At 44.5% G+C, this 15,736-nt stretch overlaps 1 protein-coding gene across 10 annotated transcripts in view; it reads left to right on the top strand.

Moving 5' to 3' along the window:
- LOC147032889 (single-stranded DNA-binding protein 2-like) overlaps nucleotides 1-15,736 on the top strand; it is a 151,443-nt gene that overhangs the window by 110,373 nt on the left and 25,334 nt on the right. For 8 of the 10 annotated variants that reach the window (XM_085870869.1, XM_085870868.1, XM_085870867.1 and 5 more), the window contains exons 9-13: nucleotides 3,236-3,297; nucleotides 3,445-3,536; nucleotides 3,789-3,837; nucleotides 13,589-13,624; nucleotides 13,827-13,881. In XM_085870869.1, the coding sequence (XP_085726995.1) occupies nucleotides 3,236-3,297; nucleotides 3,445-3,536; nucleotides 3,789-3,837; nucleotides 13,589-13,624; nucleotides 13,827-13,881 (294 nt within the window). The remainder of the gene's footprint in view (nucleotides 1-3,235; nucleotides 3,298-3,444; nucleotides 3,537-3,788; nucleotides 3,838-13,588; nucleotides 13,625-13,826; nucleotides 13,882-15,736) is intronic. The other 2 variants (XM_085870870.1, XM_085870866.1) reach the window with 1 other exon arrangement.

The following is a 15,736-nucleotide window of genomic DNA, read 5'->3' as shown; positions in this document are numbered from 1 at the left end:
GCTGGTGGGTCAGCTTGCTACAGCCCCTCAAAGTAACTAGCCCAGCGGGCCTTCACTTTGGACACCTCTGTCAACAGCTCACTACCCTCCGCTCTAACTGCAGTCCACAAAGCGACAGGCTTGGAGGAACGCTATGCATGAATTTCTCTGTAACCAGACAAGAATCACTTGACCACAGGTGATGCTCTACCCCCTCACAGATTCCTCGCACATAGGCCTCCTTGTTCGCCGTTGGTGCATGTGCAGTTTTACGCCTCAACCCTATGAACAGCTGAGCTCTGCCATTAAGCCTGGCCCTGCGACTCTGGCCAATGGTATCCAGTGTCGCTTGGGAGACAAAGTTCTTCCTCGCCTGACAATGGGTTCCAAGACATCCACCAGCAACATTAATGATGGTAGTCTTGAAGGCACTGCACAACTCTTCAGGATTCCCCAAAACACCTAGACCCCTCAAATCCCCACTCAGCCTGTTCGCAAATTCCTCAGCTACCCTCTCATTCTTGAGCTTGCCAACATCCAGCCTCAACTGGGATGGTACCATTCTTCTGGATTTAAGCTGCAATTTCAGAGTTGCTACAACATGCCTGTGGTCGATATTGAGGAACTGAGCACTCCAGTAGATCCTGCAGTTCTGAATCAGCCTCCAGCACCCATCAACAAGCACATGGTCAATCTGCTTTGCCACACTACCAGTGTTGGAATACCCAGTTCAGCGATGAGCCTGTGAGCGCTGAAACCATGAACCAGCCACCCTAAGTCCACGACTTCTTGCAAAGTCAAGGAACTTCGTGCTATTCTGGTTCACAGTTCCAGACCCATGGGGTCTAACACGTCTCATCACCATTCCTATCAGTACCAGTCGATGCATTGAAATTTCCCAAGACTGGAAGAGTATCTTTCCTTAGGCACCAATCAATCACAGATTTGAGCATGGCATTGAATGCCTCCTTCACAGTGAGATCACTCGCTTCAATCAGAGCACATACAGAGACCAGGGAAATGACACCCAAGGAGTGACGAATCCTCAGCCTCATATGCTGGTTGACCAGTGTTATCTCAATTATCATGCGAGTCAGCTTATTGGACACAGCTACAGCAACCCCTTGGGTGTGGTAATCATCAGAGTGACCAGACCAATCGTAGGTGTAACCACCCGCCATGATCTTGTTGTAATCTGGTCTCCGAACCTCAGAGAGTGCTGCGATACCGATGTCAAAACGCTGGAGCTCAGATGATAGCAGAGACAGGTGATTATCCTCTCTTAGGGATCGGACATTCCAGGCACCCACCCGAAGGGACCGCCTCAGGTTAACTCGAGGGGACTGCCATCTGGTGGCTGACACCTCAGCACTTCCCTGACACACACCACCACAATCTGACCCAAGAAGGTTTCCCCTGCTTTTCTTCGTATCGTCAAAGAATGTGGTCCCGAAGCCTTTGCCTCAACCCATAATACGGTGAGCTGCCCTGGAAAGGGCAGCTGCACAAGAGGATGTACTCCCACTGAGTAGGTTTTCAGGTTTATTTGCATTTTTAAAAATGTGTTTTGCGGAATGATGTGTTTACGGTGGCCGGAGTGCAACTCCCTTTGCCTCGATTAGTTCCATGAGCTGTGGTAGGAAGTTTTTCGGAACATCATGGTTGGCCGAAACAGCTTCTCCGACTAAAATTACACAATGGAAGGCCATTCCTCATTTGATTTGCTCAAAGCAGTCCTTGGAGCCTTTGGCTTGGTTACCCCGTTACAGGAAGCACCTCTTTTGATCCGATTTGATTGGTATGCTGGAACAGCGAAGACCCACGACCATTGCAATGCCAAAGTGGCGATTATTTCGTCAAAATACTGGTGATGTGATGTGGCTTGAGAATGAAGCATGAGAAAAGGGGTTTGAGTCTGGGTGTTGGAAAGTAATGGCTTGAGAATGGGTGTTTGAAAACGGGGGTTCGAGTCCAGGTGTTTGAAAATAAGGGTTTGAAGGAAAACGAAGGCTTGGGAATTAGGAAGAGAACAATGGAGAAGGTTCTATGAACAATCATTGACCAAAAAAAAAAAATGACCGTTTTTACAGCCATTTTTCCCTGCTGTGCAGGGGTTGGCTTTTTCTTGAGGCAATGTTTTATGGCCGGATGCCCTTCCTGACGCCAACCCTGGTCGCCTCTTACGACACACAGGGATATGGTACACCTATTCTAACCGGAGCATACACCAGGACCAGTACACTGGTACTCATTTCGCCGACCTCGGAAGGATGACAGGCTGAGTCAACCCCCTGGTGTTAATTCAGCAGCCAACGGGGCTTGAACTCAGGACCCTGGGATCCCAAGCCACCACCCTAACCACTAAGCCAACACCAGGCTTTGAACAATCATTGACCGATGCCAGATTTTCACCTCGAGCCAACCGATCGAACAACTTGATCTTTTCGCCCAACGTCATAACCTTTCTCTGTCTTCTCGCACAACTATGTCCATCGTTTTACGTTTGGGATTCTTAAAAGCGGTGCACGAGAAACACCACAAGGCTCGTAATCCATCCATCCATCCATTAGGACCATACTCTGTGCAGAGCGTTGGTGCCGCCGAAGCAGTCTCCTTGGCTATTGGGAACAATCCTGGACGGGTCGCCACTCCGACACAGTATACCAGCATGCTGGCACTCATTTTGCCGACCTCGGAAGGATGACAGGAAGAGTCAACCCCACCTGGTGTTAATTCAACAGCTGAGCGGGATTTGAACTCAGGACCCTAGGATCCCAAGCCCACTACCTTAACCATTAAGCCAACACCAGGCATACAAGGCTCGTAATGGGAGATTATTGTGCACGCACGGAACGCAAACAATGCCATCTCATTTCAAAAACCACGATTGGTCAAAATTAAATCCCGCGATAACTAGATCGGAGCACAATAATTTGCCTGTAATTGGTCGAAAGCCGTGATATTAGAACCAGTGATATTTGATGGTTTACTGTAGTTAATAGAAGGTATTAAACATTTATGTGGGTGAGTGAGGCAGTTCGTCAGTGGTTAGAAAGAGCCTTATACATTAGGTGCAATCCCATCTGTAGCCTAGTAGCAGGTAAAACTATTAGCTCTGCTCACAACTCAGTACCTCCGAACAGTTACGCCAATCGAATACTTAAGGTTGTGAAGAATGTTTTAAAATTTGCTTCTGTTTGTAAACTCTGAGTCGTGTTCTTCACATTGTGTTGAATGTACACTGCGATGGATGCAGGACATGCATCAATGGGAGGCCCAATGCAAAGGATGACTCCTCCACGTGCAATGGGACCACAGGTAATTAACAATGATATTGTAATTGTGACCTACATTCCAGGAATAATTGTTTTCAGATTCTGTTTTATGTTTTGTGTATGATTGTGGCTACCTTTTAATCTCTTGTCTGTTATTCCCTCCCCCCATCCCCCTCCCCACCCAACATAGTCTGAACCATGGTTTTCATTACAGAGTTATGGAGGAGGAGTGAGGCCTCCCCATACACCTCTTGGTGGCCCTGCAATGCCTCCAGTAAACATGTGAGATGAGAAAGTGTGTGTGATGGTGAATGCCTGATTATTAAAAGCACCAAGGTCAAATACCTCAACTAGGTTTTGAAAGGTTCATTTTTCAAATGATTATTGTCTTTCCTGCCCTTGATCATAAAACAGCCATTATTTATATCTTCATTGTTTCCAAAATTAATACTGAAAATATAATGTTTTTATTTCTCTTGTTTGTTTTAAAAATAGCATGCAAGTATATATTGTGCTTTGTTTGTTTGGAATCAGGGGGCCAGGAGGTGGAAGACCATGGCCCAACACTTCTAACCCAAATTCCGTAAGTTTGAAACATCTTGCTTTCTTCACTCCTCCACTGCAGCATTTCCTATCCAATTTAATTGACTTGCTTTTTTTGTTTTGTTTATTACCTCCGCCACTGAAGGTGAAGGAGGTTATGTTTTCACCCCTTTCTGTCAGTCAGTTTGTCTGCATACAGTACATCACACAAAGTTGTGGATGGATCCGGATGAAATTTTGTGGACAGGTGTGACGTGTAACAGGTGAAGATTTTGGTGAAGATCCGAATCCAGATTTGGATAGGAGAATTATTTAATTTTTAAAGTGATTCTTCACCATTGAGAGATGGAGTGATGCATAGCAGGATGTATAGCAAAAATAAAAAACAATATATGGCAGAATATCTCAAAATATTGTGGATCAGTTTTGATAAAACTGGGTGAATGAGTTGGTTTGGTGACAAGAACAAACTAATTAGATTTTGGCTTCGGTCTAGAAGCAGATCCGGCCTATCAGTGGGCTACAAAACGTAAACTGTTCATAATAATTTTCTTATTTTTTTTTGTACACAGAGTCAAGGCTCGTGGAAGAGCGAGAACACTGAACAGATCAGGATGCAATGAAACCTGGCAGAGGTCTGCACTCTACTGAGTGCTGTTCTAGTTAACCTCCGCCATCTTTGAAGATGGATGGAGGTTACTGTTTTCACCCCTTTCTGATTGTTTGTTTGTTTGTTTTGTTTGTTTGTGTGTTTGTTTGTTTGTTTGTGAACAGTATTACGGAAAAACTCAACGGATTCGACAAAACTCGGTGGGGGGGATTCGGTATGGTCCAAGGATCATGCCATTAAATTTTGGACTTGGTCCCCCCCCCAAAAAAAAAATTGTTAGAGAATTTTTTTTTTTTTTTGCATTTCTACATGTTTTAAGTGATTTCCAACCCCTGCAAAAATTGTTACCCCCCCAAAAAAAAATTTAGAGAAAAAAAATATTTTTTTGCATTTCTAATGTTTTAAGTGATTTCCAACCCCCCCAAAAAAAAAATTGTTAGAGAAAAAAAATTTTTTTTTTTTGCATTTCTACATGTTTTAAGTGATTTCCAACCCCTCCCGAAAAAAATTGTTACCCCCCCAGAAAAAGATTTTTTTGCATTTCTACATGTTTTAAGTGATTTCCAACCCCCCCCCCAAAAAAAATGTTCGAGAAAAAAAAAATTTTTGCAACTTTTTTTCAACAAAATTTAGATTTCTTTTTTTGCATTTCTTCATGTTTGAGGTGATTTCCAACCCACCTGCCCCCCCACCCCCCAAAAAAATGTTGGAGAAAAGAACTACAACTCTGTCAGCATTGTTGACATCATATTTAATGAATAAGATATAAGGTTCACTTGAGTGACCCAGCAGTATTGGCGGCGGAGGTTTTGCACTCTCCGGAGTGCTCCCCTTCTAGTTTATCCTGTTTTCCTTCTTGTGTATGTCCATCCTCTTCCCATCGCCACACTTCGGTAGTTTGTGAACCTACTGCCCTTTATCATTCACCTTCTTCATATGAAATTTGACTTCGCTTCACTTTAAAGAACCACGTCACCTATGGATCAAGAATCTAGGGATTTTAGCTGAAATCAGATGGGAAGGGATGGGGGGTGGGGGGGGGCGGAGAAAACGCTAAAAATATATCGCTAAGATGAGAAAAGGCATTTTACAATGAAGAAATCATTGTTGGGCTCAAGTTCATGCATTTGTGTTGACCACTCGGCACAGGAGGAACTAGAACAGCACTCGGTAAAGCATGCACATACCTCCGCCAGGATGGACAGACAGACAGACAAACAAACAGGGATGAAAACGACCTCCGTCTCGGTGGTGGAGGAAACAAAAACGAGTCGCAATGGCCTGGAGAGTAACAGAATGGGAAAGAGTCGGTGTGTGTAAAGAGACCATGCGTGCGTACACGAGGGTATTGACGGTGCATGTGTGTAATACAATTATATGTGCGACTGGAGTTAGGAAGATGAGGCAACGGACACTAAGACTATTCCACGGTTGGGAGAACAAGAGGGACAAATAAAAATGAATGCAACCTGCCTGTACTTTGGGAAGGTGAAAAAATGAGGATCTCTAGAAGAACGCGTACAACCTGTGTTCACTTGGGGAGGGCATAGGTAGGAGTGGGCAAAAGGAGTAAGGTCAAATGTAAGCTTGTTTAAAATAGAGAGCCCACTAACTTGTCACCAGTGGGGGAATGACAATCCTTGGGAATCTGCCTCCTGCTGTGAGATACCAATGGTCTGGAAAGGCCTTGTTTTATACCGCCTCAAGTGGAGCAAAGGTGGCCAGGAACACCAGGTTCAGGAATGCCTTGACTCTATGGAGAATACCCAGAAGGTGACTGGCCTTTGTTGTTAGCTTGGTGAAATTGTCCTTCCATTAAATATTATGGCAAATAGTGAGGCCAAGAAGTTCAATGGACTGCACCTCTTCCAGTGGCTATCCAAAGTAGTGGATTAGACGGTTTGATTGCTGTTCCTTGTGGAGATACGGTGTGAGTTGCCAGCATTGATTGTCATGTCAAAGTCACTGACCAAGAGCTTATCTTGTCAAGGTCTGGCGAAAGGGATTCAACAGCCCCCAGCCTTTCAAAAGTGTGATTTATCATTCTGCACAGGGTGGAGTCATCGGCAGAATGGTAAAGTTAATATTCTAGAAAATCAGACAGATCGTTAATATAGATCAAGATTAATGTAGAACCTAAGGTGCTGCATTGTAGAATTACAGCCTGAAGGGATTATCATGGGAAACGACACTCATCAAAAGCCAACGTCTGTTTCCACTCATCGAGGAAATCAGTCAATTCCACTTGAGTACAGATCGCTGAAATTAAATAAAGACGACTTGGAAATTGAGGATGTATGCCAGATAGTATCAAAGACTCAAGAGATATCCAGAGATGGCCCTAACCACTTGATCATTGTTCAGGTAAACCATTCCCTGCTGTATCAGGAAGAGTTACATATCCAAGATGAGGTAACCAGGTCAGAAATCACTGGTTGTGTCAGAGATTAGCAATTAGAGAAGACATAATGTCTGAAGTCAGATGCAATGATTTGTTATTTTGCTAATGATGGAGAGAAGGTTGATAGGTCTGCAGTTGAGGGGATCAGTTTTGGTACCTTTCTTATGGATACCAGTGATATCTACTACTTTCCAAGTGGTGGGAGGTTGTCCATCAAAAAACAGACCTGTGAAAGAGAGAGGAGAGAGTGTCTGATAGGACTGAAACAGTTCCTGAGGATTATAGCACTTGTGGCATCAGGACCATGAGTTGCTGAAGAGGTGTCAAACTAGGTAAGAAACCTCTCCACTATGGTAGGGGAGAAATCCACATTTCTGCTTGTTATATGTTAATCGTGTCATTGATCTGACATTGTTCATTGTTAGCCCGTCCCCCACACAGCAGGAGACAGGGTTTTGCAATCGTGTGTGTCCGTGTCCGTGTCCGTGTCCGTGTCCGTGTCCGTGTCCGTGTCCGTGTCCGTGTGTGTGTGTGTTTGTGTGTGTGTGTGTGTGTGTGTGTGTGTGTGTGTGTGTGTGTGTGTGTGTGTCCGTGTGTGTGTGTGTGTGTGTGTGTCCGTGTGTGTCCGTGTGTGTCCGTGTGTGTCCCATAACGCAACTTTTTTTTTACCATTTGAGCTTTTTATTTTTATTTTCTAACCAAATTTTAAAGATTTACCACAAGAATATAGAGAAGCCAAATTAATTTGGTCAGTAGGTCAACATCACAAAATCATCAATTTTCATGCAATTGATCCGAAGTTTTAAGAATTTGCATATTGGGTCACTTAATTGGTTCACCAATCAAAAGCGAGAAGCCGATTGTCTTGAGGTTAAAAGGTCAAAGGTAAAGGTCAAAATTGTCAATTTCCATCTGATTTGAAATTTGAGCAGGGTTTTTTGCATATTAGGTCACTGAAGCCTATTGCTTTTGAGATCAAAAGATCAAGGTCCCCTAAAATAATCAATTTTTATTTATATATATAAATATATTTTTTCTTTTTTGAGCTGTTTTCGTCATGTTTGGCATATGGAAGAAGTATAAGTCCAAATACATTGCAGACGTGGAAGAGCTTTCCATTTTCAGATGCTTTCTAGTTTGAGAATATAATCCCAAAGTTTGCTTCATTATACAACTGTGGATCTTATATTACCAAAATTTAGCACAGCGATTTCATCAAATTTTTAGGCAAAGAAGGTATTAGCTCTATGTAAACCCATAAATGCATGATGGCAGTGCATAGTGAAGGTACACCCTCATATTCTGCCAGGTCAGTTGAATTTCAGCATCCAATGAAGATGATCCTAGGTGAGGGTGGCCGGCAGATGTGACTGGCCCACAAATGTTTTTCTGGTTTGATGTATTAATTATGGAGGATTACCGACTGCTCTTAAAGCACTCCTCAAAACTTGGAAGATCTCAGGGCAACATTTTCATCATCTATGAACATGTGGGCATTTCTGAGGGCTGCACATACTAGCTGATGTTCACCGACGCAACACAACAACCTTGCCAGCAACGAATCCTACACAATCTTGTTTTGTCAGAGACTGCTGCACACTTGACTCGCACTGTCCAATTGTTGGTCACTATTTTCGATAAACAAAATGTCAATGAGGAAGAAATACAGTGAGAGGATGAGAAGGGTGAAAGCTCTGAGCAGTGCTGCTTTGGAACTAATGTTGGTCTGTCACCAACATCTTCAGGGGAGAAATAAGTGGCTTTGAGTAAAGGCCTGGGTGGAGAGAATGCCGGCTCAGGCAGCATTCAGCAGAGTGCCAGTGGAACTTACTGCAGAAGATGAGGGATGTTCTGCTTACTTCCAGAGGATGCATCTGACAATCCTTATTGAGCTGGTGAAGTGTGTCATTCTGCGGATAGCGAGGAGAAACACGACATCCAGAGGCAACCCTCTCTTAGAGCAAGGCACAATAATTCTGTGGTTTTTGGCCACAGGCAATGCAGTCCTGCAATTTAAACAAGCATTGACTCTAAACACACACACACCCTTACGTGTGTGTGCCTGTGCGCGTGTGCGTGTGTGCGTGCGCGCATGCAAACACACATACCTTATAGGTATCTGACAATGTAATTCAGCACGTTGTCATTTAATTTTTTTATAAGTGTCCCGAGAATAGCACTATTTTATTGTTTCTGAAGATTTGTTAAAGACAGGAAACAAATTGAAGGTCATCACTCCGGATAACTCCGAAGTCGACGGGTCGCTTAATGGACCGTGGACGCCAATATTTCAACCGCGCGGTTAGGGTCTTTTTGTCTGATTCAAATTTACCTAATTATCCGCGTGGTCTAGCTACTGGGGAAGCCACACCCTCGGCCGGCTTTGTCCGAACCGAGTCGCTGTTACCGACTCGGATCCGGCGTACCCGAGCGGGAATTACCAAAGCCGCGCCGGTCCAAATAACAATCTACAGCACAATCGGCCTCACATTAACTCAAGCCCGAATAATGCTAGGCCAATGAGAGAAAGCACAGAAAACGAGCTGGTACATTTAACACGGGGTTTATTTTTGCAAATAATAATCAGGAAGGGTGACACAGAGCAGGGTTAAACCGACTAAAATGCAATGTACAATAAGCAAGGCACTTATGCAGTTCTACTTATAAGACTGGCCACAGACAGACACACACACCCAAAAAGAAATGGCGCCAACTGGCCTTTATTTGGACCCTTCAGCCGCAGAGGATAGGCAAGTTGGGGATTAGAGTTTGGTCGGGTACCTGGCCGCCTCATGCGGTTTTACCGACCCGCACTTGTGGAGCTCAGAGTCCATGGAAGGGAACAGGGATCCCCAGCTCGAGTGCTCCAACACAACCCACCACGGTGGGACTTGAACCCCCGAACCAGAATCCAACGAGCGCAGCCAGGATCCTACGAACGACCCGGCCAGCCATGAACGATGAGCGACGACCAGCAGACCAGAAGCAAGGAACGACCTCCAAGGAACCAAGGACCCCCCCCCCCCCCAGGATACAGCTTGTGATCTTTCTTTCGATCCCCCAGGATACAGCTTTTGGGGTGGAGGGATCCGCTCTCGGGTAACTCGCCTCGGGATTGGACGGGGCGTTTTCGGGTGTTGTGGTGGCCAGCCGTGATTGGAGGAGGGGCGTATCGGCGTCTCGGTTATCCTCCCCCGAGAGAGGCTCTTTTGCCTTCCCCAGTGTCGACAGGGAAGACATTCTTCTTTGATGGGGCGGAGTTGGAGCTGAAGCGATCTCACCCCTGATTGGACGAGAGGAACATTCCATCTTGCTGGGGCGGAGTCGGCTCTGAAGAGATGGAAACTCCTCTACGTTCGTGGCCTTGAACACGTGTGTAATGGAGCTGAAGGAGTGGAGGGGATTGATGTAGAAAACTAACCAGAAAGAAACTTGCAGCGCATACATGAAATTCCCATTAGACATTGGGGAGGGATTATAACACACAAAGCGTGCACAAAGCGAGGTCCACATATACTTACCGAGATAACTGAACTATGGGACTGCTGACTGTCTGTGTGCAAAAGGCTTCCAAATTCGTAACAATATATCAACATAATGGTTCAATGAAACTTCAACATTTATGTTCGACAACAGTGGCTCTCATGTTCCAAGTTTAAACTGTTCATTGCATGAGATCTAGCTGACTTCATTGCCAATCAAGTAACAATTCACCTTGTGGCACAACTGAGCTTATCTCGAAGAACCTGCAACCAAATTGGAATGCTTGCAAGGGATCATGGACGCCCAATAAATTTCACACCCAACCCTCAGCCATGAATATTATACCCTAGGATTGTCATGCACAAAGTCCACCAACTGACACTGCATCTGCACTGCCAGGCCTGTCTCGATGTTACCTCTGTCAATATTGCTGCCACACATGTGGACAGCATTCTGCATTTAATGTACCAGTACATTTGCTCCCAAAGGGAATGGCAGGAAGGGTCAAGTTGTTATCCTCTCTGGGGTATATTATATTGTTCCATCAATGGCGGCTGCTTGCCCCTGGAACCGCTTGCTGCACGTTCGCTCCAGTTATATATACATGCTCTGTTGGTTGAGACGCACTGATGTCTGCATATTATCTCATGATCTGTATACGTGTATTTTGCTTTCTTTATAAACTCTTTTATGTATTCCCCCTAAAAAAAATAAAATAACCCAACAGAAACTAGAACAAAACAGATTTTTTTAAAAAATGTAAAAACAGAGGGATGAAATCTCAAAAAAGAACCAAACAAGGTAGGATTTGACACCACATTATGATGCCACAATATGACACCATAATCCTCATGGATTACCATCACGACATCTTTTGACATTTTACTTTTGTTGTGGGATTGTGATGGATGAAGAAGAAGAAGAATAACAATGAAGAATGACACTATGCTCATTATGATGCCACAATATGACACAACAATCCTCTTCTGCTTTAGCATCATTATATCTTTTGAAATTTTACTTTTGTTGTAGGATTTTAATGGAACAATGTCAAAATATATACCACATGGCCAAAAGTATGCCTTGGCCCCTCCTAATTAGTGGATTCGGATATTTCAGCCACACCCAGTGCTGACAGGTGTATAAAACCAAGCACACAGCCATGTAATCTCCACAGACAAACATTGGCAGGAGAATGGGCCATACCGAAGAACTCAATGACTTTCAACGTGGCACCGTCATAGGATGCCACCTTTCCAACAAGTCAGTTCATCAAATTTCTGCCCTGCTTGAGCTGCCCAGGTCAACTGTAAGTGCTGTTATTATGATGTGGAAACGTCTAGGAGCAACAAAAGCTCAGCCACAAAGTGGTAGGTCACACAAGCCCACAGAACAGGATCGCCGAGTGCTGAAGCGCGGAAAAATCATCTGTCGTCAGTTGCAATACTCACAACCGAGTTTGAAACTGACTCTGGAAGCAACGTCAGCACAAGCACTGTTCGTTGAGAGCTTCATGAAATGGGTTTCCAAGGCCGAGCAGCCGCACACAAGACTAAGATCACCATGCGTAATTCCAAGCGTCGGCTGGAGTGGTGTGAAGCTCACCACCATTGAACTCTGGAGCAGTGGAAACGTGTTCTCTGGATTGATGAATCATGCTTCATCATCTGGCAGTCCGACGGACGAATCTGGGTTTGGCAGACACCAGGAGAACGCTACCTGCCTGAATGCATAGTGCCAACTGTAAAGTCTGGTGAAGGATGAATAATGGTCTGGGGCTGTTATTCATGGTTCAGGCAAGGCCCCTTAGTTCCAGTGAAGGGAAATCTTAACGCTACATCATGCAATGACATTCCAGATGATTCTGTGCTTCCAACTTTGTGTCAACAGTTTGGGGAAGGCCCTTTCCTGTTTCAGAACGACACTGCCCCCGTGCACAAAGCGAGGTCCATACAGAAATGGTTTGTCGAGATTCTTGTGGAATAACTTGACTGGCCTGCACAGAGCCCTGACCTCAAACCCATTGAGCACCTTTGGGATGAATTGGAACGCCGACTGCGAGCCAGACCTAATCACCCAACATCAGTGCCCGACCTCACCAATCAATGCTCTTGTGGCTGAATGGAAGCAAATCCATGCAGCAATATTCCAACATCTCGTGGAAAGCCTTCCCAGAAGAGTGTCAGCTGTTATAGCAGCATAGGGAGACCAACTCCATATTAATGGCCATATTTTAGGAATGAGATGTTGGACGTGCAGGTGTCCACATACTTTTGGCTATGTTGTGTATCATGATGCGAAACCTGAAAAGGATTGTTGTCTTATTGTGGCATCATAATGTGGTGTCGTTCTTCATTGTTATTCTTCTACTTTGTTCTTCTTCATTCCTCTTCATCCATCACAATCCCATAACAAAAGTAAAATATTAAAAGATGTGATGATAATCCATAAGAGGACTGTGGTGTCGTATTGTGGCATCACAATCTGGTATCTTAATGTGTTGTCATTCCTACCTTGTTCGGTTGCTTTTTTGAGATTTCTTCCCTCTGTTTTTACTTTTGAAAAAAAAAGGTTTTGTTTCTGCTTAATATTGTTTTGTAATAACATTATTGTGTTATTAGCATTAGTGTTGTTATTACTTTTGTTGTTAGAAGTGGCCTTTGAAAAACATTTTGATGAGCGATCTATACACCTCAACATGGATTTTGCCCAAGGTGGAAAACCCCTTTGGGGAAGGGGAGGAGCAAATTAAGTCGCTACAACCTCCACCGTGTGACCCTTAGTCCTCCTGTCAAGTTTGGTTGAGATTGAATAAGTAATAACCAAATGTATTGTGGTCAGACAAACAGACACCAAATTGCATATTTTAGTGTGATGACGTTTTTTCTCAATTGTCCACTTCAAAACAAACTTGTTTGCAATCTCAACAACTTTTTTCTGATAATGGTATTAAAACATTTATGCTTTGCCATAGCTCCATTAAACTTCTGATGTTCTCTCTCATCACACTGGTGGCTGTCACAATTTTTTCAATGATCGCTGCCATATGAGCCTCTGCCATTTCTGCCCCTTTGAACCTTTGGTCTTTGCATTCCAAAGCTCATTGTCCTGTTATGCTTACTCTATTTTCATTGTATTAATCTTGATATTCAACCACTCAACTTGCTGTTCATTAATATCTGGCTTCTGAACTGAATTAAAAAAAAAGTTGTATTTTGGAGAACACTAAATTTCTCTTTCTCAAGTATATTTTGTCACATATGGAACTTACCTTGAATTTGCAATTTCCTTCACCAGACCCCATTCTCTGCATCATCACCTGGAAGCTATGGGGTACGTTTTTAATGCATTCTTTGATGTTTAAAAAAAAAAGTATTCCCATTTTGTAAAAGGCTAATGGATGGAAAACAGTCTTTTTAGTAATTTATTGCAACGTAATGTGGTTTTCAGGTTTTTATTTTATGTGACAAAGTTGTGTGGTTGAAAGCAGAAATAAAAATAATGAGGATTTTTGTTGGTTGGATGCAATTTCTAGGGTCCTCCTGGCAGTGGGGGTCCTCCAGGAACACCTATCATGCCAAGTCCTGGAGGTGGGTTATCTGAAGATGAATCTAAAGAAAAGAGGAAAAACTAATGTCTGTCTGCTTCCATATATAGAGGTTGTGGTGAGATATTCTGCCACTTCTCATCCAGATTGGTTGAAATACAGAGGCATGGCAAGAGTGGGGGATAGGGGAGGGGGAAAGGAGGGGAATGGGATTGGTCTGATTACTGCAACATTGTATACCAGAAAATACAACCCATTGTTTCACTGTCAAGTAACAGCGTGAGGGGAAGGGAAGGCAGTGTGAGGGGAAGGGAAGGCAGCGTGAGGGGAAGGGAAGGCAGCGTGAGGGGAAGTGAAGGCAGTGTGAGGGGAAGGGAAAGGAAGGAGGTGTGAGGGTAGGGGAACGGAAGGCAGCGTGAGGGGAGGGGAAGGGCGATAAAACGCACCCAAACAGCAACATTTTCTTTGTAACCACTGGGTTTTATATAAAACGTGGTGGGAGCATTTAAAACCCATGCTCTGTACCTGGCAAAGGCCTGTCTGCCTGCATGCATGCATGCAAGCTTGCACATACAGCGACCTTTTTACCCCTCCAGTTGTCTCACCCCGAACTGGATTTGTGGATTCTACACTCTGGGGAAGCCGTTTTATATTCAAAAATAAACCATCAGTCCTTAACAGCCTACCCATATGCATTCCTACAACCCTATGGCCCATGCTCACCATGCACATGCACCGGCGATATACTCATCCTTTCACTTGCACATGTGCACGGATTCTAACCGGCATGCTCAATGTTCCCCACACCTGCACTGCGAGGCATGTCTCATGTTGCTTCGGCGCTGCAGCACATCTGCTCCCCGCTTGTCAGCATGTGATTTACGAGTCGGCCGCGTAACCTCGACCATGGCACCACAGGCCTGGGTGTGAGTTTGGTCGCGCACCCACGAAACCCACATGCCGCACACATGTGACCACCATGAGAGTCCCTTTACAAATCTCACTCTTCCGATTTGTACAACGTCCGTGTGTGGTCTATATACCCCTTCATGCTTGTGGCAACTATTTCATGCATGCATGCATGCATGCATGCTCACACATGCAGCAACCTTTGCACCCCCTCCAATAGGCTCACTCCGAATTGAATTCCTACATGATACACTCTGGGGAAGCCATTTCAAATTCAAAATTAAACCGTCAGTCCTTAACGGGGTGAAGGGTGGGAGAGATATGGAGAGGGGTGGGAAAGAGATGGAGAAGGATGGGAGAGAGATGAGAGAGGTGTGGGAGAGAGATGAGAGAGAGGTGGGAGAAAGATGAGAGAGATGAGAGACCGGTGGGAGAGAGGTGGGAGAGAGGTGGGAGAGAGGTGGGAGAGAGATGAGAGAGGGGTGGGAGAGGGGTGGGAGAGACAGAGGAGATGAGAGGGAGGATTCTGGCAGATGTGACACCCGGTTTAACGTCCATCTGACAGACTGCACATACATTGATGAATCATCCTGCCTGTGAAACTCCCAGGATGACAGTTTATTGCTGGGTCTGGATTCAAACCCAGGCTCGACAGCTTAGAGTGATCGTGCGTACCTCTCGGCTATCCTGCCGTGATGTGGCAATGCATTGCTTTGTAACCACTGAAAACATTTTTATGTATTGTAACCCTCTAATTTATTTTGCCTTCCTAACTTCGGAGATATCCCCATGGAGAACTGAACCATGGTATCGCCATGGAAGTTGGTATAAACATTGAAGCTCGCTGAGCGCTCGCAAAGTGGGTTAAGTACTCGAGCAAGCACTCCAACAAAATGGTTGAACAAACTTTCAAAAAAACGAAACGTTAAATTTTTTTATGTTGAAGTGACAGGTCGTATAATGAAAGCAAACCACACAAAAAGGGGAAC

This window comes from Eptatretus burgeri, chromosome 2 (assembly GCF_056783735.1).
Source record: "Eptatretus burgeri isolate ZD-2024b chromosome 2, Ebu_testis_v1, whole genome shotgun sequence".
In the NCBI taxonomy this organism is placed as follows: Eukaryota; Metazoa; Chordata; class Myxini; order Myxiniformes; family Myxinidae; genus Eptatretus; species Eptatretus burgeri.
The sequence above is the reverse complement of the archived record's forward strand: the minus strand, read 5'-3'. Positions and strand labels throughout refer to the sequence as shown.